Below are 27779 nucleotides of genomic sequence, written 5' to 3'. Positions count from 1 at the left end.
TTCCCACATGGGCCAGTAGGCTCTCAACCATAAGGTTGCCAGTTCAATCCCTCGAGTCCCGCAAGGGATGGTGAGCTCTGCCCCCTGCAACTAAGATTGAACACGGCACCTTGAGCTGAGCTGCCTCCCGGATGGCTCAGTTGTTGGTTGGAGCGCAGGCTCTCAACCACAAGGTTGCCAGTTCGATTCCTCGACTCCCTGAAGGGATGGTGGGCAGTGCCCCCTGCAACTAAAATTGAACATGGCACCTTGAGCTGAGCTGCCGCTGAGCTCCCAGATGGCTCAGTTGGTTGGAGCGTGTCCTCTCAACCACAAGGTTGCCGGTTTGACTCCCGCAAGGGATGGTGGGCTGTGCCCCCTGCAACTAGCAACGGCAACTGGACCTGGAGCTGAGCTGCGCCCTCCACAACTATGACTGAAAGAACAACAACTTGAAGCTGAACAGAACCCTCCACAACTAAGATTGAAAGGACAACAACTTGACTTGGAAAAAAGGCCTGGAAGTACACACTGTTCCCCAATAAAGTCCTGTTTCCCAATAAAGTCCTGTTCCCCCTCCCCAATAAAATCTTAAAAAAAAAGAAAAAAAGAAAAAGTTTAACAACAACAACAACAACAAAATTTCAACTGCTTCTTTTGGAAATTGACAATCTGAACCTAAAATTCATATGGGAATGCAAGGGGCCCAGAATAGCCAAAACAATCTTGAAAACAAAAAGCAAATTTGGAGGACTTGCATTTCCTGATTTCAAAACTTACTATGCAGCTATATTAATTAAAACAGTGTTGCACTGGCATAGGACAGATACATAGATCAATCGAGCAGAATAAAGAGTTTGAAAATAATCCCTGATCTACGGTCAACTGATTTATTTAGAAGTATGCCAAGACCAATGACTGAAGAAAGAATAGTTTCTTCAATAAAAGGTTCTGGGACAAGTAGATTTCCATATGCAAAACAATGAATTTGGACCCCTATCTCACACCATATATAAAAATGAACCTAAAATAGGTCAAAGACCTAATGTAAGAGATAAAACTATACAACACAGGTGTAAATCTTGAAGACCTTGGATTAGGCAATAGTTTTTTAAGTATGACAACAAAGGCACAAACAACAACAAACATAGACAAATTGGGAGTTTATCAAAATTAAATACTTTTGTGTATCAAAGAACACTAACAAGAAAATAAAAATACAACTCACAAAATGGGAGAAAATATTTGCAAATCATATATCTGATTAGCATCTAGTAGTATCCAGAATATATAAAGATCTTTTAAAGCTCAACAATAAAAAGACAACCCAATTATAACACGGGCGAGGATGTGAATAGACATTTCTCCAAAAAAATATACACAAATGGCCAATAAGCACATGAAAAGATCCCTAACAACATTAGTAATTAGGGAAATGCATATCAAAACCACAATTGAAACACTATGCATTGCTGATGGGAATGTAAAATAATGCAGCTATTGTGGAAAAGTTTATGTTTTTCTCTTATTAATCTGTCTTTTATTTCAGGAGTTCTAGCCAAGAACTCAGAACAGTAGAGGGAAAGTTATGTTCCTCCCCCACACACATACTTCAGATTCTCTTTTTTCTCATTATTTCAACAGGCTAGGTGGTAAGCGATTCACCAGACCCAGAATTGTATCATTTACTGGAATTGTGTCATTTATCAAAATTGAATCATACAATAATGATCGTATTATTTACCAAGACTGTATCATTAGGACTTAAGGCTATGAAAGAAAAAAAGGTTTTTTATTAGTCATCAAAATAAAATGAGCTTGCAGAAATTCCTGATCAAATGTAAATGGGACAAATAATTTGTAAAGAGTTTCTAAGTTAGTCATTTTTCTCAAATGGTAGATTAACCCAACAATTACTCTCCAAATATTATTTACCCTAAGGTTTTGAAATTGTTTTCTTTAACACTCACCTGGATATTTTATCTATAGACATAAAGGATTGTTTTCAGAGAGAGAATTGCAGATTCTGTGGCCTTCTGTAAAATGTACGTATTTCTGAATTGCAAGCATCGTCTCACTTTGTGTGATGGAAACCTAACCGGTCTCATGTGCATTGGGAAACAGAGCTAAATAGCTCTGGAAACAAGGCTCTTGAGGGCCCTGCCCCAGACGTACTTCAAATATACAAGTCTTGTTAAGGTTTCTAAATCTGACATGGGTTTTCTGATCTGAAAAATTTTGTAGTTGTACCTCCAAGTAGCAGTTGAGGGAAATTCGACACAAATTGGGGAAAGCAACTTTAACTCTTGTCTACTAATAAAAACTTTAAAAAGCAGCAGAAGGTTCCTCACCCCCACTTCTGCCCCCTCATCTCCTACTCAAAGAGCAAGTCCTACAGATTACCAGGAAAATTGTAAACTCTGCTCTGCTGCTTTCTCAAGCCCAAGTCTCGGTGGCCTCTCCTCTTCTTGAATAATCTTAGAAAAAGAAACTCAAACATATTTTAAGGAATAGGAAAATGGAAAAGGCGTTTTATGTGAGAACTGGGTGGAGGGAAGCCAAAGGCCCTCAGCGTGAATTCTGAGGTAAAAGCAAAGCCAGAGCTTTAAGGAAGAAGAGCTTTGCAGTAAACGGAGCAAATGGTAGTGAAGTTATATAGAATACCTATAAGAATAAGTGAGTTAATAAGGATACAATCGCTCTGCATGAGAGCCTTTGTGTTGTTGCCTAGATGTGAAGGAAAACAAATAAAAGAAATAGAACTACACATAACTCTGCCCTACCATTAAATTATTTCTGTTTTAATTTCTTTCCAGAGCTGCTGTGGCTACTTTATGCTAAAATCTACTGTTTTTAATTTTCTGGAGTTTAAATAATAACAACTTCAAGTTTTCTGCATCATAAACACATTTAGCTTCTGAGATTAAAAAAAAACATGAGAATATTAATCTCAGTCTCAGCGATGGTGCCTGCCAATCAGACAATTGGTGGTCCTGTTGCCCTGAAGACGCAAAACTGTTGTAATAAAGTATTTGATGAATTCTTAACCTATATGATTAAAATCTTGAAACTGTACAGTTCAAATTTTGATACTGTATGGTTAAAATCTCGATCTCAGAGGAGGTGATGGCCAAGGACGGTCTCCAACTTAATACTATTTTTAAAGTATTTCTCTCTTGTTCCTCTTTTTGGTTAATGGCCTCATTATTTAGCAAACTGTCCTACAAAGAAACCTGGGCAACCACTGTCTTCATGGCTTCATTCACAATGATCTCCCGTCACGTGGACCTGAGAATTTTCTTTCTTATCTTCCTTTTCACCTTCACCTCAGGCTCTCAACCATTTTTTCTTTTTTTCTTTTTTAACCTACAGCTGATATGACGGATATCAGTATTTTTACCACCCTTTCTCCACTCTCCTTCACTCCATCTTAGACTCTGCTATCACCTGACTGTTCTGAAACTAACTTGTTATAAAACTATTAAAAACTATCCTGCTGATAAGGGCAAAACTACTAAAGTATAAACTCCTCAGAACAGCACATATGTCTTCTTTAATTTTGCACAGAATAGGAAAATTCGTTCCTTTAATTTGGTAATAATAATATAAATTGTGAGATTTAATATGAATATATAGCATTAATAGATTTATAAGATCAGTTCTAAAGAAGCGTTTTCTTTCTTTGGAGATTTTATTTACATTTATTAAATCACTCTCCTTTTACCCTCAACGAGACAGTGGCTCGCTGTCAGATGTTTTTATATCTAAGAATGGGGTGCAGCCCCCTACGCCTGGAGCGCTACCTGCTTATGATCTTAGCATCAATCTGAGTCACTAGCTACAGGTATATGCTTGGTGTCCCAGGGTAATACTTATGCTCCCTTTCACCTTCAAATAAGTCATGGTTTGGACAATAATAAATTAAATGGTAATCCCAGGCATAATCAGTTTCAAAGAGAAATGCAGTTTTCTACTAAGTATCCTTTGTAAAAACAAAATAGAACTCTCATTTTATAGCAAAATACAAAAACAGTCCTCTTAAGCATTGTTTTTAAATAATGCAAAAAAAGATTTGAAGGGATAAATACCTAGATACAATAGGCAGTTTTCTCATTGTTATGTGCTAGAAATCACTTCTTAAAATTAAGTTCTTTCAGACTTTGAACTCACCAAAGGGAGACACTATTAGTCCTTGAATTTCCTGCTCTTACTACCACCACCGACTGGGGGGGTTACTGGAAGAAGCGGTTTCGTGAACCGAAGTCCGAGCACAGGATGTATTTTCCTATAGAAACTATGGTATAGATTGTAATTCATTTAATACTGTTAGCTCTGCTTAGTGGTAAATTTTGGTTTGAAAGGTATTTTTCAGATTGGTTTGAACTTTTATTTATATATATATTTTTATTTATATATACAAACATTACTATTTATAAAATTATTTAAAAGATACTTTGTTCCAAATTCTAAAACTCAGATATTTAAATTAATTTCTGGAACACAATATTTTTAATGGAGTCTATCTAAACTTTGTATTTTAATTTATATTAATTCACTTCCATGCATGTTGTTTGGCTGGGGTTGATGGGTGATAGGAATTAATTTAGGTAACAAGGAGTGGATGGCATCAAGAAAGCCTTTGAGATGGGTATGATTTAGAATGATGAAGGTGGTAAGCAAAAGTGAAAAATTAGGAGTGAACGTGGGAAACAGAAATTAGCCTAGTTTTGCTAAACATGGGGCAAATACAGGAAAACAACAAGTTTTGCTACGCTGGTAATGTCCTTTTTGTGGTGGCAAATTTCACAAAATAATAATTAGTTTTTATTTCCAGTGACATGCTGTTTCATAGAGTGAATGGTGGTATTAATATATTAATAGAAATTTAATATACAGAAATAATACCTATTTAAATTCTATAGAAAAGATGGTGTTAGTAATTTCAATTTTTAAAATGGTGAGCAGAATAAGTAGGGTTTTAAAATGAAAGTTCACTTACACAATAGAAAACTGCCCAATCTTTCTGGTAAGAAAAAAAAGTTTGCATTACTTATTAAGACAATCAGGAAGTTCGGGCAAGAACTGTAATAAAATATAGACAATTATCAATGATATTAAGTGCTTTTGAAAAATTATTTCCATAACTGTACAAATATAATTGCTCATGAAGCCTAAATACTGTATTGAAATAATTAAAATTATTTAAAAAATAGGTCATAATCTTTATTAAATATAAAAGTGAGTAAAATTTACATTTTGGTAAATATTGCATCTTGTTTATATTTCCTCAGTGTGGATGAAGAAGTGTCAGTCACAAAATTAAGTACAGTGCGCTGTGCTCTATACCCGTGGAAACTGACAAACTGCCCCCACTTTTTTGGCCTCTGGTGGTTACATACCAAAGGTGCACTTGATGGAACCCCTGCTGACCAGGTTGCTGGGGCTACTTTCGGCTGCCAGTTGGCTCCACCCGTCAACTTTTTCTCTCCAGCATTCCACTGAAGATCTCCCCTAAAATCAAACATGCAAATCAAACAAAAAACCAAAAACACACTAATCAGACAAAAATAGTAGGTGGCACCTTAGATAACTTTTATTTGGGGTGAGAAGTAGTCTGAGTCAAGTGGTAGTAAAGAGAACAGGTTAAAACTTACAAAGGAGTCTTACCATGTTGGTACCTAAGAAAGCTTAATAACGTTTGACAAAAATAATTTAGAGTTTGGACCTCAATGAGAACAGGAATTTTCTATCACTTCTAATAGAAAAATATGTCACAAAATTCAACTGAATTCCTCACTGGTTATAAAAAATTCCAAAAAAGTATATCATAGATACTGTATACCTATACTTTCTTGAATTTAAGATGCATCCATGATAGCACTTACTGGATCTTACAGGGTTCAATAGAAGGTTTCACACAACTGTATCATGACTACAACCTGCCTTAAAGCGATCGTATTATAAAATCTATTATAAATAGATCTCAATTTCAGATGTTGAAATATGCATCTAAAAAAGGATACACTGTTTACCATTCTTATTATCTTCCTTAAAATTGATCCTCCACGAAAGACTTTTTAAAATCAATGTTAGTCAGGAACAGTATAATGATCTTCAATTTAAAGCTATTAAAATATTCAAACCAAATCCCCCACTGTTTCTAGACATAACTTAGTGACAATATGGGAGCCTGAAATAGATTATTCCTTTTCATTGCCAGAATCAAGAGTTTGGAGGTTTAAATAGAATAACAACAAAAACAAAAATCCAGAATGAAATACAAACCAACTTTGAAATTACCTAGACTGAGAATGAGTAATTATTCCAATGAGTACAATGTTTGATAGTCTCAAATAAATACAAATACATTGTCACAAGGAAACTAGATAATTTAAAAAACACTTACTTTTTGGATGTGGTACCAGAAATTCCAAGATCTATAAATGGATAAAAGAAAAAAGAATTTAAATCTCTATACTCAGCTTAAATGATATGACATTTAAAAGATCAAAGAATCAGAGGTCTAGAAAAAGTCCATATTTTGCCTAGGAATGACTGCATTCAGTTTTACAAAGGGTAACTATGTTAGGAAACATTCACAAATCTAACATTTTCTTTTACTTCATGTTATACTTAAGGATCACATTTTAATGTCAACTAGTGTTCAGAAGAGAGTAAACACAGCAGGCTTGAGACTGCTGCCCTAGAAAGGTCTGTGTGGCTGGCTGGCATCTGGAAAGCTGGCTAGTAAACTGTTCTCTATACTGAGATGAAACTTCTCCTAATGATAGGCTTACTGTGTCTAAACAGTGCAAACAACGTGGTTTGTGCTGCACACCTGCTTTCCTTCTACGAGACTGAAATTTTGGTACATGCTAGGCAGAGAGCGCCTACGCAATCAGCATCCAATAAAAATCCTGGGTGCTGAGTCTCTAAAGGGCTTCCTTGGGCAGAAAAATCATACGTGTTGTGACATTTTTGCATGTTCTTCCCCTCACACAAAAAGGGGAGGCATAAAGTAGTCTGTGTGTGGATTCTTCCAGACTCTGCCTGTGTCTTTTCCCCTGATGACCCAGCTGTGCATCCTTACTAGACTGCTGTAATAAATCTCAGCTGTGAACACAAATACGTGCTGAGTCCCTCTAGTGAACCTATGAACGTAAGATCTTGGGGACCTTGACACAACTGGCTTAATCATTCTGCTTTAATCTCAGTCATTTATTTCTTCAGCAAATATTTACTGAGCCCTTACATATGCCAGGCACCATTCCAAGCACTTGGGATATGTTACTGAAGAATAAAAACTCTAATCCTGGATAACTTGCATTCTAATAGGGCGAGATGGATGGTAAAATGATAAAACAATAAAAAAGTAAATTATGTAGCCTACTAGAAGGTGATACGGACAGCCTCTGTAAAAATGAAAAGGAAGACAGGGTAGAGGGATCAGGTGGGGTGGAATGAGAGTGAGGAGCAGACAGTATTAAATAGGATGCTCAGGGAAGAAGGTGAGACTTGTGCAAAGCTGAGTAGAGATCTGGGGGAAGAGCTTCCTCGGCTGTCATGTGGTGCACTCTCTGCTTAATGGTAACTCTATGTTTAACACTTGGAGAAACTGCCAAACTGCTTTCCACAGTAGCTGCCCAATGTTACATTCTCACCAGCAGTGTTAGAGGGGTTCAATTTCTCTACATCCTCATCAATACTGGTTATTATCTGTCTTTTTTATTGTAGCCATTGTAATGGGTGTGAGGTAACATCTCATTGTGGTCTTGATAAGTATTTGATAAGTATTTCACAAATGACTGAGGCTGAACATCTTTTCATGTGCAAATTGGCCACATATTCTTTGTTTGTTATTTGTCTTTTCATTATTGAGTTGTAAAAGTTCTTTATTTATTCTGGATACAATCCTTATCAGATACATGTTTTCTTTCATTCTGTTGTTTGTTTTTCACTTCTTTTTAAAAAACTTTTTTTTAATTTAAGTGTGTTTTTCCAGGACCCATCAGCTCTAAGTCAAGTAATTGTTTCAATCTAGTTGTGGAGGGCACAGCTAACAGTGGCCCATGTGGGGATCGAACCGGCAACCTTGTTGTTAAGAGCATCATGCTCTAACCAACTGAGTTAACTGGCCACCCTTGTTTTTCATTTTCTTGATGGTATCATTTGTAGCACAAAAGTTTTTAATTTTGATGCAGTCCTATTTATCTATTTTTTTAAATATTGTTGCATGTGCTTTTGGTGCCATATTTAAGAACATTACTAATAAAAGATCATGAAGATTTACTTATGTATTTTCTTCTAAAAGTTTTATAGTTTTGATTCCCACTCTTAGTTCTATAATCCATTTTGATTAATTACTTTGGAGTAAGTCAAGAATTTAACTGCATTCTTTTGCATATGGATATATTTACCCAGGACCATTTGTTAAAAAGATGATTATTTTCCCACTGAATTGTCTCGGCACATTTGTTGAAAATTAATTGACCAGAGATATATAGGTTTACTTCTAGACTTTCCATTGATGTATATGCCTGTCCCTATGTGTTACCATCTGTTTTAATTACTGTAGCTTTGTAGTAAGTTTTGAAATCATGAAGTGCGAGTCTTATCAAGTTATCCTTTTTTAATTCAAGATGTTTTAATTATTCTGTCTTCCTTGCATTTCCGTATGAATTTTACATTCAGACTGTCAATTTCTATAAAAAAGTAAGCTGGAATATTGATAGGGCATGTGTAGGTAAATTTCTTTTCAGTTTTGGAATATATTTTAATTAAAATATTTACTTATAGTGAAATTCATTGGCCTTTTTTGGCAGGGTGATACATTTATACAAATTTTGGTAAATACATGGTTTCATGTAATCATCACTACAATCAGTATATATAGGAATTTAATTACTCAAAAATACTCTCTTGCTGCCTTTCGTAATTAAAACTTCCTCTTACTCCTAACCCTGGCAATGAATATATTCTTGGTCCCTACAGCTTTGCCTTAACAACAAAAAAATCATATAAATGCAATACTACAGCATATACAGCATGGCTTCTTTCATTTAGCATAATGTACTTGAGACTCATATACAAGTTGCGTATATCATCAGTTCATTCCTTATTTCTAAGTAGTATTGTATTGAATGAGTTTACCACAGTTTGTTTATATATTCACCCATTGAAGGACAGACATTTCGGCAGTTTCTGGAATTTTTCAGTAATACTGCTATAAAGATACATGTAAAGATTTTTACATGAACATGTTTTCATTTCTTTAGGATAAATACTTAGAAGTGGGTTTACTGAGTCATATAAATATAGGTTTAACTATAAGAAACTGCTAAACTGATTTCTAGAATGGCTAAACCTTTTTTGTATTTCCATCAGCAAAGTTTAAGAATTCCAGATGCTCCACATCCTTGTAAGTATATAGTACTATCAGTATTCTTTCTTTTCAAAATTTTAATCTTTCAAATGGGTGTATAGTGAGGTGATATTCCTAAAAAACTTGATATATCATAAAATCCATACTTTTAGAGAGTAAAATTCAGTGCGAAAAGTATGTTCACAACATTGTGAACATGACCACACTGTAATTCCAAAACATTTTTATCACCCCAAAAGAATCCTCATAGTCATTAGCAGTCACTCCCATTCCCTCCTGCCCTAAACCCTGGACCACCACTCATTTACTTTCTGTTTCTAAAAATTTCCCTGTTCTGGACATTTCATATAAATGGAATTATGTGCTATGTGTCTTTGTGTGTGTGTGTGTGTGTGTGTGTGTGTGTGTGTTTGGCTTTTCACTTAGCAAAATATTTTCAAGGTTCATCTATGTTGTAGCAAATATCATTATTTCGTTTCTTCTTATGGTTGAATAATTATATTTTATGGATATACCACATTTTGTTTATCCATTCACCAGTTGATGGACATTTAGGTAGTTTCCACTTTATGGCTATTATGACAATTGGTGCTATAAATATTTGTGTATAAATCATGTGGACCTACGCTTTCAATTCTCTTGGGTTTACACCTAGGAATGGAATTGCCTGGTCATATGGTGACTCTCTGCTTAACTTCTGAAGAACTATAAAACTGTTTTCCAAAGTGGCTGCATCATTTTTCATCCTACCAGAAATCATCTGATTTCTCTATATCCTAGCCAACACTTGTTATTGTTTTTGACTATGGAGTTCCCAATGAATGTGAAGTAGCCTGTGTTTGTGGTTTTGATTTGCATTTCCCTAATGGCCAATGATGTTCAACATTTTTTCAGATACTTATTAGCCACTTGTATCTTTTATGGAGAAATTTTTATTCAAATCCTTTGCCAATTTTTAAATTCTTTTTTTTTATTACTGAATTGTAAGAGTTCTTTATACATTATGGATACAAGTCCCTTAGGAGATAAATGATTTGGAAATATTTGTTCTCATTCTGTGCGTTGTGTTTTTCACTTTCTTGATGGTATCATTTGTAACACAAAAGTTTTTAATTTTGATGAATTCTTATTAATTCATTTTTTTCTTTGATTGCTTGTATTTTTGGTATTATATCTAAGAAGCCACAGCATAATCTCAGGTCATGAAGATTTACACATAAGTTTTTTCTCTAAGAGTTTTATAGCTTTATGTCTTATATTTAGGTCTTTCATGCACTTTGATTTTTGTGGATGGCATAAGGAAGAGGCCCAACTTCATCCTTTTGCATGTGGCCATCTGGCTGTCCTAGCACATTTTTTGAAAAGACTCTTTTCCGGGCCAACATGGGCCAGTGGGCTCTCAACCACAAGGTTGCTGGTTCAACTCCTCCAGCCCGCAAGGGATGGTGGGCTCCACCCCCTGCAACTAAGATTGAACACGGCACCTTCAGCTGAGCTGTCACTGAGCTCCCGGATGGCTCAGTTGGTTGGAATGTGTCCTCTCAACCACAAGGTTGCCAGTTCGACTCCCACAAGGGCAACTAGAAAACGGCAACTGATCTGGAGCTGCGCTGTGCACTCCACAACTAAGACTGAAAGGACAACAACTTGACTTGGAAAAAAGGCCTGGAAGTACACACTGTTCCCCAATAAAGTCCTGTTCCCCTTCGAAAAAAAAAAAAGACTCTTTTCCCACTTTCAATGGTCCTGGCATCTTGCAGAAAATTGACAATGTATATCAGGTATATTTCTGGGCTCTTTATCTATTTTATTGATCTAATTGGTCTATCTTTACACCAGTACCATTTGTGCTGATTACTGTAGCTTTGTACTATAAGTTTTGATATTGAAAAGTGTGACTTCTTGAAATTTGTTCTTCTTTATAAAGATAGTTTGGCTATTCCTCTAGTGGATTCACTTTCTTCAGCTGAGAGAATTCTCAAAGACAGTATTTGAGGGCTGTGTGCTGGTGGCACTCTCAGAAGCTGGAGGTAGAAATTCTGTATTTCTGGAGAAGGATCTAGGTGGTACATTATAGTGTCTGGCAAAAGCAGTTACCACTGCAGACTATCTATCAGTGAGATGAAATTTTAGAATAGGAAGAAATATTCAAATAACCTCTCCATAGGAATCATCAAAGCATTTTCATGGATGCCCAGCTCAAGGATGATGAATGGGAAACAAAAGTATGTCCACAGGATAATGCATAGGAAAAAAAACCTGTATCAAAGATCTGCTAAACCTTTGATGTATCCTTGAGTAAAATGAAAGGTATCTTCAATGCTAAACCCATTCACCTTAATAAAAAAATCAAATTGAAAGTTAAAAGAAAAGGCTGATCTTTATCACAGCTGCCTTCATCTCCTAGGACTCTCTCCTTCACTTACCTAGCTCCAGACACCAGTCTCCTTGATATTCCTTGAATGTGCCTGGCAATCTTCTGCTCCAATGCCTTTGCACTGGCTCTCTCCTTTGCCCGCAAATGTTCTTCTTCACATATCCACATGGTTCATTCCTTTACCTTTAAATCTTTGCTCAGATTTTACCTTCCCAGTGAGTCCTGCTCTAACTCCCACTCAGTAGCACTCCTCATCCCTCTTGGCCTGTTCTGTTTTTCCCCATGGCACTTATGACCTAACACACTGTAGAATTTATTTATTTGAAAATGTTTAAGGTTTGTTTCTGTCCTTCCCGAACACCGTAAGAACAGAAATGGATACCTGTTTTGTTCACTAATTTATCTCTAGAGCCTGAAAGAGTGCCTGGTACTCAATAAATATTTGTTGAATGAATCACTGAGACTCACTTGGATATTCAATTGGCAAATACACTGCATTTAAGTTACTCTATGTTCTCATTTCAAAAAAAATCAATTACTTATTATACATGATGCACTTAGTTTCATACTTGTTGTATATACTAATTCTTCCTTTGGTAATTTAGATAAAAAATGGCCTGGGCAGTGCTTGTGAGACAATGACACAGTAACTACTTATCTTCCAAGGAACTACACTCAGTAAAGCACTAAGAATGTCTGTCCACTCATTAATACACTCACCCACAGTGAATCCAGGCACACTACATATGAAAGGACGGGGAAAAATCACATATGATTCAATTAAAGAAAACTATATTACTCACTGCCTACTAAGCTGGCAAGAGACGAGTCAAGGTCACTCCCAAGTGCTTTGCTTGCTGCCATTGCGGGACTGGGAGGTACCATGGAGATGGGTGCAGGCTGCCCCACTGGTGCCATGGTTGGCATCAGAAGATCACCTAGACCATCAAACACTGGAAATCAAATACAACAGGTTCAGAATAATTGAAGGAAAAAAAGGATCACACGGAAAATTGAAGGGAAATTGTCTTTTGAAAAAAAAAACTATGGAAACAAGTGAATGTATAATCTTATAAAAGAAGGCATGTAATTCACACTTATCATGACTAGAACAGCGAAAAGAACATCTCTACATATGTCTACTCATAAAGTATGGAAATACTAATGAACATGAACAAAGATGGAAAAAAAATTCTGTGTAATGTACAGAAAGAACACAGACTTTGGAGTCAGAATTGAGGTTAAACTCAGTTACATGCTGCATTTGCTGTGCGACCTTAAGAAAGTTACTATCTGAGCTTTAGTTTTCTTATCTGTAAATAGGGAGAGTACCACTACTACATGGATTTATTGTGAAGATTAAATTATATAATATACATCATGTCTTTATTATGTTTGCACTATATAAGGCACTCACTCAATAAGTAGGAGCTATGGTTATTCTTATTAAACACTATCACTAAAACACTTTTTATTCAAAATGGTAGCGATTTAGCAAAGTTTAAATGGTTTACTCTAAAATCCTACAATGTTTACTTTTGAAGCAATTCTTAAATGAGAAAAGAAGGCTCAATCTCCTAGTTTCCTGTGAAATGAGTTGTCGGAATAAAACCTGATCTAATGGTCAGTACCTAGTAATGAGTACCTGAAAAGCAGTTGACCATATTTTAGAACAATTTTGATTTTTTTCTCCCATTACAACAATCACCTTTTGTTTTAACTTTAAGGGAATATTTAAAGTAAACACTATTTTAAGTAATAGGAGTCATGCCATTATTAATGGTTCCTGATTACCATGTAACAAATTACCACTTGTTTAGTTCCTAGAATACACAAAGACCATTCAAAATGCAGACTCATAGTATTTGCATAAGTTATCACTAATATCCATGTCAAAAATTTTGTGTTTAATTTTTATCAAAAACCTATGCATATTTACTATACATACAAGAAATCTAAATTGAACTAGGCATTCAACTAGGCACTGGCAATAGAAGCAACCAAATTGTCAGGCAGGGGATATATTTAGGGTGTTTCTGAAACACATTTAATTGCCAAAAACTCACCAATTGAAAATTTGTAGTAAGGACCCAGCATGGGAAGAGTAGAATGAAAGAGAATACAAACAAAATGACAGCAGGATGAAAGGTTAAAGGCAGGCAAAGAATAGTATTTGTGTCTCAACTTCATAAAACCAAGGGCCATGCAAGCATCAGAGGGTGTAAGCAACAGCAGGGGGAATGTCCATATATTCAGACACTGTGCAAAAATTTAGTAAAGTACTTGTTTTTCCCTTAACCGTCTCTAAACCATGGGAATGTAAGGTCAGTCGAACAGATGGTGTGCGTGTTAAGTTAAATTTCTGCTAAAAATTAAAAACAGAAACACAAAAAGGGACTGCAGGTTATTCTTAAAGCTATCAAAATGTACTGAAAATATTTACTTGGTTACTGAATGAGAGATTTATTAGATTACTGAATGAGAGAGTTATTGAACAGTTGTAAAACCAGGTCATCATTCAATATTGTACATACATTTCCTGATATCATACTAACCTTAGATGGTGTTATCTCATAGTCAGAAAAAATGAAAAGAATATCTGAAAATCACTGCCTCACCTGATGGATCGAAGGAGCTGCTGCTAGAAGTTGAAGGTGTTGCTCCAAAAGCTGCCTCAAAATTGGGCTGTAGCAGGTTATTCGGAGCTGGAGTCACTGGTGATGGAGAAGGGGCCATGAAAGAGCCCCCAAATCCTGGGGAAAAAAATAGTTCCAGAAAACTATAAGCAGAAACAACTAAATATGGGTAAAGGCCATAAAAACAGTCAGAAAAAGTTATAGAAGCCCAAAAAGGAACTGAATGCTTGTAGATGAAAAGTCAGTAACGAAACCTGGGAAGTTAGTTTTTAAAAAGTTTTTCAAGTATCTTGATACTTGTCATGTATTCATGAGCGATTTAGTTAATCAGAAATAAGACAGCACACAAGAATATACACCCTTGTCAAGAGAACCTGTGGCAACCAAATCTATTACTACAATGGAGTTCATAAAGCTAAGAAGGTCTCACTAGGGTTAAAATTCAGATACTTATTGTCATTGTATTTAAATTTTGTTTCTTCAAATCAAAATACTAGATAGTTAGAAAATATTTAGTTGTCCACACTAAATCAATGTAATAATAAAATACAAATCAGAAAAATATACATGCACTAGCCACCAAATCCTTTTAAATCTCTTCCATATATGTTCTAGTCCCATTGCTGCTACTGCCACGTTTAGGCTCTCCCAACACTGCTCTCAGGAGTCATCAAGTCACCCAAGAGGCTTCTAGTCTGGACTTCCTCCAATCTAGTCCCTGCAGTGCAAGATTTTTCTGAGTGGAAAATGTTGACCAAGTTACTTCTCTAAAATCCTTCCCTGACTCCTCATAACTTTCAGATCCATAGAATGCAGAGTCCTTTCTAGAGCAATCAAGCTTTTCTGTCTCTGGCTGCCTTCCCATTCCTGCAAACTATGCTGCTGCCTATGCACCATCACAATGAGTCAGATGCCTGCTCTGGAAGGGCTTCTTGCCTTACACTGTCACGCGCTGCTATCAGTCACATCTACCCCTGCCCCGTCCACACTGCATACGAGTTCTGTGCTCTGTTTCTGTGTCCTCAGCACCTGGTACACATTTCCATTCTAGTCCCATCAGACTTCTTTATTCTGACCCCCAACTCCCTACGCCAGGGATGGTCTTTTAATGTCAGGAACCGTGTCTTCTTTTCCCATCTCTTCCTCTAATATTGAGCAAAATGCCTAAAATATTGAATTAATGTTTATTGAATTAAGGAAACTTTTGAATATAAAAGGTGAGGAGAAATCAGACTATTGTAAAGTAACCAAACTTCAAATTAAATATTCAACTTTTGAAGGCTGGAAGCAAATCATTTCTCTCAATCAACAAACAGAAGCAGAAGCAGAGCTCATCTGTATCGCTTCTCTACAAAAATATGCAACTGTGAAGAAAGTGATTTCTTAATAAGGCATTAGATCATGTCCTATTATCAAAGAATTTATTATAACCAGAAGTCTTTTTTATACTCAGTTTGAATATATATATATATATATATATATATATATATATATATATATGATATATGTATGTGTATATATATGTGTGTGTGTGTGTGTGTGTATATATATATACATATATATATATATGTTCCTTTTTAATATAGCTAAACGTTTTCTTCAGAAACTGCTTGCAAAAAAAAAATACAGAGAAAAACGTACATTTACACAGGGCTCATCTGCTTAGTGCTACTGAATTCCATAAGATAAGTAGATCACATCCATAGGTGAATAAATAACACTATTCAATGAAAAAAATTTAGTGCATTCTCTAAGCAAGTGAAGGACAAAGCCAAATTAGCATAGGCTCACCAAGTTCCACCCACCATTCTAAGCATTATTTTAGGTTGAACCATATGAACCACATGAATTTCCAACTGACCATTTTGGTCCTAGACAAACAGCAATTTTATATCATTCAACCTAAAATATATATTAGCTCATTTAATCCTCACAACAACCTCGTGAAGTTTCACAGATGAGGAAACTGAGGCCAGAGAGGTTAAATAATTTGCCCAAGGTCAAATTATGACAAATGCAGAGCCAGGATTCCACACGGGAGTCTTCCAAACCCTGGGTTCGTCACCACAATACTACACGGCCTCTTTCCCACAACCAGGACTAACGCCAGAGTTGACCCTTCCTACAGGTTTACACACTTGACAGAGATTCAGACAGATGACTTTTTCCATTATACTCAGTTCTTATGAAATAAGTGCCCTCACAAACCTAATTTAAAAGCTAAAAAGTGACATAAAATAACCAACTGATTATCTTAAAGAAAAAAATCTATTGCTATACTCTAAATGAAGAGCTAAATAGGAAAATTATAGACATTAATAAGAAATTTGGTGAACAACTCCAGTTCAGTGGACAGTTTTAGAACCCTAGAGTAAAGGTAGGTAATAAGAAAAAACAAACCTCTAATTTTTCTTTATATGTGGTTCTAAATTATGCTAAGAAAGGTGTTCCATGGAATTGAAAGTAAGGTAATGAGTAGGCGTTTGGATGTTTGAACTGTCCTACACTACAGCTGAGTTGCCAGCTATCTTCAGGCGCTCAACCATCTGCAGACTCACTGCCTTTTGTCACAGGTGATTTGTCTGACAAATATATCTCTCTAAAAGAGAACAGCCTACACACTTAATAAAGTTTTATGAATACAGACATAGCAAAACTGACATTTGCAGTCTACATAACACATCATATCATTTGGGTCAAGAGAGTAAAAATTTGAAACTATTGGTAGATAAACAAACTCCCACACATACTGTCTCTCCATCCACATTTGCTCCATTGTGTTAAAGATGATGTCATTTCAATTATTCTCAGTGGTACATTCCATTTACCAAGATCAATCTGAGTCAGTATTTCTAGCAATAATAGCCTGAGAACCTTTTGTCTCACACGTTGTAGGCTGTTTCCCACACCGAGGGAGGATGAAATTTTTGGTCATCTGTAGGCCTTCCCATTTAATGAAAATTATTATTTATTAATTCAACACTGAATATTTTAATATTTTAAATCAGTTCAAGGATTTCTATGGCTCTGCTAAAAAGTCATTTGTGTCATGTAGTTAACAGAGAATACAAAACTGAAAGGGCCTCATTAGGCTGGCTCATACTCTTACCTATCTTTGGAATTAAAGATAGGATGTGACACATTCCTGTATCAGCACAGATTTATGGTACAGTCACTCTATAATTGTGTCTGTTACGGAAAAAAATGGTTTTCCTGCTTCGTGTCAACCTCACAAGTTAGGCATATCCTTCAACACACTTAATCTCCCTTAACAATCCATTTTTACATCCGTCATCCAGTATCAGTCTATATCTTTCAAACATCTATATTTTGAGCTGGCATATCATGAGAGGAGTTTGACAGCTTTATTTTTCTCTGTGTGAAATAATATTTTCCTTTATTTGTTATAAACTTAACTCTCAAGTTTCCAGGCAGACTCCATTTGAGATATGGATAATATCTGCTTCCTACCAGTAATCTCAACGACTTGGAGAGAATACCCAGAGAGAAAATATACACTTCTTGGAATTCTGCAAAAAGCCAGAACACTTGATTACATATACCATTTCAACCTAATTATAACTTCAAAGCAAAAGCTTATAATCAGTAATCTCATTCTAAAACTGACAAGGTCATTTCCCCTAAATAGCCATTTAAACTATGCTATTTCTGCAACCTATTAAAATCTATGGCTACACTTGAAAATCTGCGTTAAGTTTATTGGTTTAGTAAGAGCTTGAAAGTTTCTTTGAACAATTTGAAGCTATTATGAAGACTATTTGGGCCAGGACAAAAGCCAGATAAGCTAGTATTTTTTCACCAAGCAATCGGTTGTGGCTTAGGTTAAGTGCAGTGCCTCTTATCATATCTGCAACTTCCAAAGCCCACAGTGAAACCCTGGAACATCATCATTCAGGAAAACGCCAGCTGGCAGTCACTGGTATGAAATGGATTCAGCAAATAGGACTATCATGTTTCCGGGAGAGGATGGGAAAGACACAAAGAATGCTATCGCACTTGGGGAAGATTGTTAAATAGACAGTTTCAATTATTGATGGAAGGAAAGGTCAACAGTAGGGCTGTGATTACCTCCTCATCCCCTTAAGACCTGACCTCATGTCAAATGTCTTCCTACAACTCTGAAGGTTGATGAGGGCCCTTTAATGAGGCTTTTATTCATTACTGATCCAAAAATGAATGTTCCTTAGCCTGCTATACCTGGTGTCAGGATTGTTCATTACTCTAAAAAATGACAGCCAGCACTAACCCTATCAACTGTTACACGGCTAGCAGGGAATTTAAGCTGAGAGACTCTGGACATGGTGCCTTCCCTGTGCTGATGGGACCCACATTCTTACCAGCCCCTTGCCAACCTTATGACCATTGCCAACCCAAATGCATCCATTGTGGTGATGGTGGAGGGACAGCAGAAGATGCATCTGAATATCTGAGGCCTCTGTGCTGCTGCTGCTGCTGTGCTTTCTGTCATGTACCCTTCTAAGTCAGAATGAGGTAAACCAGCAGTGTCTTGTGAATGTGATTGACAACCGGGACCTAAAACTCACTATTGCGGTCTTGCCATTGGCAAGTGCTTTGCCTATAAAAATAAGAATTTCTAACTCTGGTTATCATTAAGCACACTTTGCTTTGTTCCTAAGGAAGACTGACACTTGGCTGTTACCGTCTTTGAGTCCTTGAAATGTTTCCCTTTATTCTACCTATCCCATTCTGGCACTAAGTAATAATCCTCGGCATCTTGTGTCCATCTATTCCACAACACGGTCCTGAGGAACTGGGATCACCCACGGGTTTTCAGATAGAAAACTGATCAGCTTGGCATATGTGGCAGCAGCTTCAACCCAATGGCAGAAATCTACAAGAGTTTCTCCTAGTGTGGCTCATATATTATAGAAACAATTGTCAAACACCATAGTACTTGTTCCCACAAGTTCCTTAAAAAGAAAAAAAAAAAAAAAAAAGATGGGCGTAGGTAACACAAGATAAAAAAACTGCTAATACAAACATATTATCTCTTTAATAAACAAAAGGAAATGTGCTCCCTGAAAGTATGGCAGATTAGGAGCCACCCACGAGTGGCTTGTATACAGATGTGATTTTAAGACTAATTTCATAAAATCCTGGGACATAATCAACCCTCTATTATATAATGTTTTGTTTTCCAATTTCAAGTCTCAAAGAAAACATGCATCTTAAAATTTATATATCTGTTACTTATAAAAAATATATCCAAACTTAACTTCCATACAGTATCATTTTATTTTAATTTAATAAATTACCAGCTAGTAGGTCTGCCGATGCTGACGAACTAGAAGCAGCCTGAGGTGCAGGTTGGGGTTCAGAAGCACTACTTCCAAATGCATCTACCCATTATCCATTATGCAGCAAAAAAGTAAAACAGTGTAAACAGTAAGTACAGTAAGTAATGTAAGTGTTTTGCAGAGAAACGCATAGATGTGGAGCTTTGTATGGTGAGCTTTTCTCCTGTGGATATGTGAAATGATGGAGTAAATTGAATTATGCTCTGACCAGTTTATTCTCTCAAAAAAAAAGTTCTAGGATATTTAAGAATTAACACCTTTGTAAGAGTAAGAGAATTTTTTGTTTTAAGAATAAAACATTTGGACTAAATCCTGTCATCTATGAAAATAGGATCAAGGTGTTAAAATTTTGCCCAAAGGTAATAAAATAGAATTTCCCATTTGGAACTCTATTAAACTTAAAAAAACACACACACACTTTTTTTTTGGAAACAAACTTAATTCAAGCAGCAGCAACAGCCCTCTTGTACCTATGTATCAAGGCTCAGTGTTTATTTGCCACAATTTTTGAGCCTCTGAATGTCAGAGACTATGACATCTTTGCACTCATGTACCCTACCCATCACTGCACATACCATGATGTTTCAACGTATAGTAGCTACTCAATGTGGGTTTAACTTGCAAAAGATGGTATTTTAGCCCATAGCAAAGACATTTATGAATATTCATGAAGAAAGCACTTCAATTCTGTACTTTTCCCTATAAATTTACGGCTAACAGAATACTTTAAATGTATCATACAAAGGAGTAATCCAAGAGGTAATTCAACGAACGTCCCTGCCTTTAAATAACATATAAAGGAAGAGAATACATTTAAGTCAGTGAAACATCTTCCAATTCTCTGGAGAGATTTTGAAACATTAAACTCAACATAAATACACTCTACAGAATAATGCATGACATCTAGACTTATACTTTCAGTTTGCGTGGCTTATTGTTTTCAATTCTGAATTATCTAGTTAATTTTTATATCACTTTTAAGAACTTAGAAACATTGATTTAGCCAACAGATCAGGATCACCAAGGAAGAAAAGTAGAAGAACATTCCAATGAGCTGATAGGATGAACAGAAAGTTAAAAACACAATGATCCGGTGTTGTTAGGCCACGTGCTGAAAATTATGATGAACTGATGAGGATGAAGATGATAATGGAAAAGAAGTGGAAAAGATCTTAAAACTCAGGTTTATATTTAAGAGATGGAAATGACTGGTCAAAAAATATATAATGAAACAGAAGATCTAAACACTATTCTGAGGGAAAAAATAGATTCTTTAAGTACGGAAGGAGGAGAGATACGCACCCCCAAAAAGGTCTATCACACCTGAAGAATCCACCTTTGCTGGAGAGGCAGTGGTTGCAGGAGACGGTGCTGCAAATGTATCCACTGCAGTGAAGCACATAACAGGAAAAATTGCATGTCACCCAAAGGAAAAATGAAACACAAAGCCGGACAAACAGCTTTTTGAGATTTCATGTTTAACTGCAGACAGTAAGACTACAGATAATCTTAACAGTTAAGGGAAAGCAAATGGATTTTAAAATACACACTTTTCAGAATAAAATAAAATTTGACTTATTGAGGTCAGAGGGTTTAAGTGTGAAAAAAGTGTTGTCTTTTCATTGTGTTAGATCTGAAACATTAACCCCCATCAGTGGTCATGGGCCAAAGAATGAGATTTTAAAAAGTGATTTTTGAGTATAAAGGAACTCAAGACAAACCCGCATGTGTTCATATCGGTCTCTCCACACATAACCCCCACAAGACATCTCTGAAGGCTTGCCTTTGGCAAAAGGACTCACCGGATAAGAGGTCAGCAGTGAGAGAACTCTCAGGCACAGGAGAGGCCCCTTGTGGTGGAGAGGAGAAAGCATCTTCCAAAAGAAAAATCAAAACCAAGCAGAAGTAAGTAGAAAGCTGAAATCAAAGTCAAACATCTAACAAGTGCATTATCACAGGTGAGTACAAAGAGCTTAACCATGAAAACATCTAGGAAAACCAATGCAAGAAAGGGGTTGCTTTGTTTTACCTGTACCAAACAGGTCTATGCTAGGAGCAGCATCTGGCTTAGGCGCTGCCGCGACTTCAGGAGCAGACTCAAATAAATCTAAGACCAAGAACAGACATGCCTTTACTCAGTTTGACACACTAGCCTGAAACAGTTATCACTTTCCAGTTCTGAATTAGCACTCTAGAGAATTCTGAAATAAGTAGCAAATGGATTCCAGGGAACCATTTCATTACACAGTGTTCATGCAGTAATAGTTGTGAATGCAGTATATCTCAAGTACCAGAATTCAATCCACCAGATGGAAAGAGTTCAACAATAACAACAACAACAAAAATTACCACCAAAGATATCTAGAGCAGGAGGAGCGGTGGTGGTGGTAGTGGTAGCAGAGGTGGTGGCAGTGGTGGCGGCGGCGGTGGTAGCAGCAGTAGTGGCAGCAGTGGCAGCTGCAACGGCGGGAGCAGGAGAAGGAGCAGTGACGGGAACCGGAGGGGCTGTGCTAGCTGTAGGGGTAACTACAGGAACACTGGTCTCAGGTGGCTTCATTGCAAAGAGGTCCAGCTCAGGTGCAGCCTCTGCACTACCTTCAGACGGGGCAAAGGGGTCTTTGGAAAGGAAAGTGGAGACACATACGGCATTGATAAAGAAAGAGACAAGAGAGAGGCGTCATAACCATGGGTAAGAGACACCTGACACAGGTATTTACACACTAGTTAGGCACTGGGCTGCTTGCATTGAACTACTATCCTATTAGCAGAGGGTCAGTGATTAGGATGTTTTTGTAAAGAAAAAAAAATTTAGCAGGTACCACAAGTTAAGAAACTGAAACACTTCAAAGTACTGTAAGATTCACCTATAGTCTAGCATCGGAGATTGTTCTTCTACTCCTTATTTAATGTGACAATCTGGTAGCTTTGAAAATTCATTAAAACATGCCTATATAATTGAACTCTGGGTTACAAAAGAGTACAATATAGCATTAGAGAAAAAAACATTAAGTGAGCATACTTGCACTGACAAAAATTGTCAATCTTGAGAAATTGTCAATTTTGATAAGTATGCACTTCATTGTCTTAATGTTTTAAGTGTCAGCATTATTTATTCAGTTATGATGAATGATACTTTATACCAGAAGAAATTAAAATCAGAAGAACACATGGCCACATCTACTACGGGAGTTTCAAATTAGGATGGAAAAACAAGAGACGGGCTCATGACTTTAAACCCACCATTTCCTGAACATGCATCAAGTGCGGCTGCTACAGGGGTTGGGGTAGCTGGTGCGGCGGCCCCTTCGGATGCTGCAGGGGCCTCCCCAGGAGAAGCTGCAAAGGCATCTTGGGTGCAGTTTTTAAAACAGCAGAAATTAAAGGAATAAAAAGAGAAGAAAATATAGTAAAAGAACCAAGTTAAATTGTGAAAAAGGCTCCCTTATACAACATGAATTTCTTAAAATGCATTTTATGGCCCATGCATTGTTGGCAATCACAAAACAACAATTCTTTGTGCCTCTTCATGTTAATTACATGCAAGTGGTACAGTGCTAATAGTGTGAGGCCTATTAGAACTCAAAAGGTAACAAGATTCTCATTGTATAAGGGCTCTGAGAAGCATGTTTTATGTATCATTAGAAATTAATGGATATGAAAATTAAAACACAAAAATAACTTTATTATGTAATTTAAGACATTAATTAAACTTTGATGTCCAGGTAATACTAATTCACTATGTTACTATGAAGTCTTTGACTAGTGGTTTCTAGAAAACATGGATGTCTTCTTTAATGCCAATAAAATGAAATATATGATGGTAATGTAAACAAACAATTCTAGTTTAAAATTTTTTATCGTCTAGTACAGGCAAAATTATATGGTTAATATGAAAGGTTTACTAAGTATTCATAAAAGTTAAATCTTCATTATCCTTGAAAAGCATTTGCAGACACAACCAAGGAGCTGTTTTAAAGAAATAAAGAGATACTAAAATTAGGGGATGACACCATAATGCCATTATTTTGACTTAAATTGTTCTTTTAAAATATTGCATTGCTCTAGTTATTTGGAAAATGATCTATTTTCAACAGATTAAAATATAGTTTTATGTTTTAAGAATATGTTTTATTACTAAATAGAGTAGAAAATCCAATAAAACACAGGCAACCCAAATTTATAAATGACTTAAGTATATAAATGGTTTGCAATGTGTTTCTACCAATAAACCATGTTAATTATGGTAAAAAGAAAAATCCTGGAGTTTTCAAAGCAACTCTATAGTTCCAAAGTACAAAACGAATAAAGCCATCGTAAGTATGACTTGCTTAGGAGAAGAAACTCCTGGAAAGAGGGGACCAAAACTCTCCTAGAACCTGCCATTTACCTGCTCAACTTCCCATTCTAAAATACTACCTCCATAATGTCTACCAGCGTTCCTTAGAACGTATTCATCTGGTCACTAAAACAACTTAATTATGCTTGGGAAATCCTACACTGTATATATCGCCTGTCTCGGACATTTACATAGTATATTAGGCTGTAGGAAGTCCGACAGTCAAAACACCTGTTTCTCAGTTTAACTAAGTATGTTCCAAACTGATCTGAATATGAAACACACTTTAGTAATGTCTTTAAAGGTCCTTCACAAAAACACAAACATCCCTAGAAGGGACAATCAATTATTCATATCTTACAGGTTTATTTGATCTGATTGCTTCTCTCAGCTACACTAAGTGAATATATGTTCTGAGTAGAGGTTGTTAGGCAAGAGGCCACATAATAATACTGGAGTATGAACAATACATCAGGGGATAGGGCATGCCTCCTTCCCCAGATCCATGTTAAAGGCACTATAATAGAGGACTCAGAGCAACATGAAAACCCTAAAAGCTGGGGCAGAATACAAGAAAAGTCTAAGAGGCAGTTGGGAGGGCTCAAAATATTTTGCTGTGAGTCAGGTCTATTTTCTTTCTTTTTATTCTAATAAAACCTGGAACTGAGGCTAATAATATTGGAAACAGTAGAAACAGTAATATTACCATTTAGTATTTATGTGCCAGTCACTGTTTAAGTATTTTATATGCATTATTAAATTTAATTCCTACATATTTTGTGATGTAGGTTCTACTATCTCCACTTTGTAGATAAGAGAGTGGACGCCTGGAGAGTCTGAGTGAATGGACCAAGGTCACACAGTCAGCAAAGGGCAGAACATGGATTTGGCCGTAAATTGTTGTGTGTTTAACCACCACACTATGATGCTATGAACTATGCCACATTCTACTGTACTATTTCCTCCGTGTAAGATGAAATAAGCACCACTTATATCAGTACTAGGGGTCAAATAAATATTCATGGGCTGACTTGCTGGTCTCTTTAATTATTACTTACGTGTAAGCAGGTGAGACTTATACTTATAGCTCTAGCCTCAGGAGAGGTGGTTTTTGTTTGTTTTCCTGTCAGCAAGACATCTCCTTTTAATGCTTCTCCTGTTTCTTAAAAATAAATATTATAAACTCAACTCTTTCACTCCCATCAAAACTTCTTTAAGGATAGGAGCCCAGTTACTCTAGCCCCAGGCTGTTAAGTATTGCCAGTCCAGGAGGTGGGGATACGAATGAGCAAGACTGCAAATGACTGCAGTCCCAGTCACCGTCTGAATGTGGCCACAGAAGTGATCCTGAACAAGAACCATCCAGCTGAGCTCAGTCAGCGCCCAGAACTGAAGGAGATGATAAAATTTTGTTTTTTTTTGAAAAAAACAACAATTTTTTTTAATACCTAGCCTTCTTTCATTGTCAATGGCAACATTATCCTTCCAGTTTTGAAAACTAAACCTATTTCCAATCCAGTTCTCCTTCCCTTGTTACCCATTTGTAGTGCATTTCTATATTCTGCCAATTTCAACCAGTGTTATTTCCTGGAAATGCATATCCCTGCTGTTCTATAATTATGGACTCAGTCAAGGCCTTACCCAGCAAAATAGTCTCTCTAACACTGATGCAGACTAGTCTTCTTTTCCTTCTAGCAAACTAGGAAGAATTTTCTCTCAAACTTTTTATCATGTGACTAGCTCTCTAAATATTTCTAATAGCTATCATTTTCCCCAGACTGAACTACTCTCCCCATCTTCTCCAGCCACATAAGTCGTCTTTAAATCACATACTCAGCACAAAAGTTATGAGCCCAAGAGTTCTCAACAACCCAAGATTCACCATTCCCGTTCCTTTTCTTCTAAACTCAGTTTGTTAACCAACATGTACAAAGGAAGTCAGGCTTGTGAGGTAAGTTTCTTGGTTTCCCAGCCACTTGGTTTTGTGTTCAGACTATCATTCTTATGAAGGCTTGCTCACAAATTGACACAGTCGATTGAAAGGGTACCCTGGGGCTTGTGCAAAGGAATTAGGATCAATTTAGCATTCTAGTGCTTAGGAAAACCCTGTGTTGTTACAACCTAATGCGATGCTATTGGTAAGATTTTCATAAATAAAAAATAGAATGTTTTTAAGGATGTTGTCTCTTATTTTATATCTGTAAGTTTTACTAAAATTTTTAAACATAACATTGCCTTGTAGTCCTGTTACATATAACCACAGAAAGCAGATTTTATTTAAATGTTCTTTAAAAAATAAAACATTTAGTGAATATAACATTTCTGAAAAGAACATTTTAATAACTTACACTAAGTAACTAAAATGTTACGTGGGTAAAATCTGAATATTTAAAAATAACAGACATTTCCTATTTTTTAAATTTGTAATGAAAATATAAAATAAAAATACATAAAAATGTTAATGTTTTAATATTTCATATCCATGGAATTAAACAATTAGCCATTTTTTCAGAAATTAAAACTCCTTAAACTTATTTCTGAAGAAATCTACTTAATACTGCTGTACATGTTACATAAAATCTCAAAAGAGCATGTTTTAAAGTTTTGTAAACAATATAACTAGTGCCCTCGTTATTCCAGAGTTCTACCACTTGCCCATTATAGAGATAATTTTTTTTTTAAAATGGCCATACATAATGTCCAAAGAAAATTTAGTTTAAGTTTTTATTTAGGATCCCATCTCTAGGGGCGGCCAGTTAGCTCAGTTGGTTTCAGTTGGTTAGAGAGCGGAGCTCTTAACAACAAAGTTGCCAGTTCGATCCCCACATGGGCCACTGCACCCTCCACAACTAGACTGAAACAACTACTTGAGTTGGAGCTGATGGTTTCTGGATAAACAACACTAAAATAAATAAGAAAGTTAAAAACAAGATCTTAAAATCTCATCTCTAGATGATTCCTTATAAATCAATAAAGAACATGAAAAAAATTAGGGAATGTCACTGAAAACTGCAAAACAGACAGTGACACATATAGACAGACTCCTGAAACATAAAGCATAGAGATTTTATAGCTGTCAGAAGCCAGGAGACCATTTACAGAACTATACAATACAGGTCAACAAAAATAATTGTGATGAGATTTGCAGATGTACTCAACCTCCAGCCAGATGACTAGAAAGGATGTAGGTAAAATTACAAGGAGAGCCCCATTCTTAGACATTAAGTTATATGATTTTCTGCAATACTAGTCCTTTAAATTTGCATTTTAGGGTAGAAAGAATGCCATCATGAAAATATTTCCAAACATACATACATCTCTACTTGACGGATGTAGTCAAAGCAGTAATAAATGAACAATACAAACAGCACAATGGCATATAGAATATTTCAAAGAAATATCTTAAGCTTTATTATTCTAGAGAGCCATGAGGGAAGCAATGGAGTTGATTGATTTCTTAGAGGCAATGAAGCTCCTTACAAGTAGACTGGAAAAACAAAAATCTAAATAGCCAAAGGTATAGAAATATTTAAGCACAAAATTGTTCTCTTGCCAATATTTTTCTTGAAGTTTTTCTGTCAATAGGGGCCTATGAGAAACCACCCGTACCCAACACCAACAAAGGGGGGAGGGGTACCTTACCCCCTTTACTGAGGAAAGGGGAAAGAAGGTGTGAAGAAGCTGATTTTATAAATTTAAGTTAAAACTTTATTTTTTGGTCTCAAAATTT

General features: G+C 36.1%; 1 protein-coding gene across 14 annotated transcripts in view; it reads right to left on the bottom strand.

The window, feature by feature from the left end:
* The window catches only part of SNAP91 (synaptosome associated protein 91), a 131235-nt gene that overhangs the window by 12277 nt on the left and 91179 nt on the right, over positions 1–27779 (bottom strand). For 6 of the 14 annotated variants that reach the window (XM_088795575.1, XM_088795573.1, XM_088795577.1 and 3 more), the window contains exons 16-26: positions 22954–23061; positions 22063–22329; positions 21743–21820; positions 21516–21587; positions 21016–21099; positions 19672–19755; positions 14357–14491; positions 12542–12691; positions 6386–6416; positions 5379–5490; positions 4979–5002 (exon numbers count right to left, since the gene is read on the bottom strand). In XM_088795575.1, the coding sequence (XP_088651701.1) occupies positions 4979–5002; positions 5379–5490; positions 6386–6416; positions 12542–12691; positions 14357–14491; positions 19672–19755; positions 21016–21099; positions 21516–21587; positions 21743–21820; positions 22063–22329; positions 22954–23061 (1145 nt within the window). The remainder of the gene's footprint in view (positions 1–4978; positions 5003–5378; positions 5491–6385; positions 6417–12541; positions 12692–14356; positions 14492–19671; positions 19756–21015; positions 21100–21515; positions 21588–21742; positions 21821–22062; positions 22330–22953; positions 23062–27779) is intronic. The other 8 variants (XM_088795578.1, XM_019729537.3, XM_074333252.2 and 5 more) reach the window with 8 other exon arrangements.

Source organism: Rhinolophus sinicus, chromosome 2 (assembly GCF_057876585.1).
Source record: "Rhinolophus sinicus isolate RSI-liver-muscle chromosome 2, RSI-T2T, whole genome shotgun sequence".
NCBI lineage: Eukaryota > Metazoa > Chordata > Mammalia > Chiroptera > Rhinolophidae > Rhinolophus > Rhinolophus sinicus.
The sequence above is the reverse complement of the archived record's forward strand: the minus strand, read 5'-3'. Positions and strand labels throughout refer to the sequence as shown.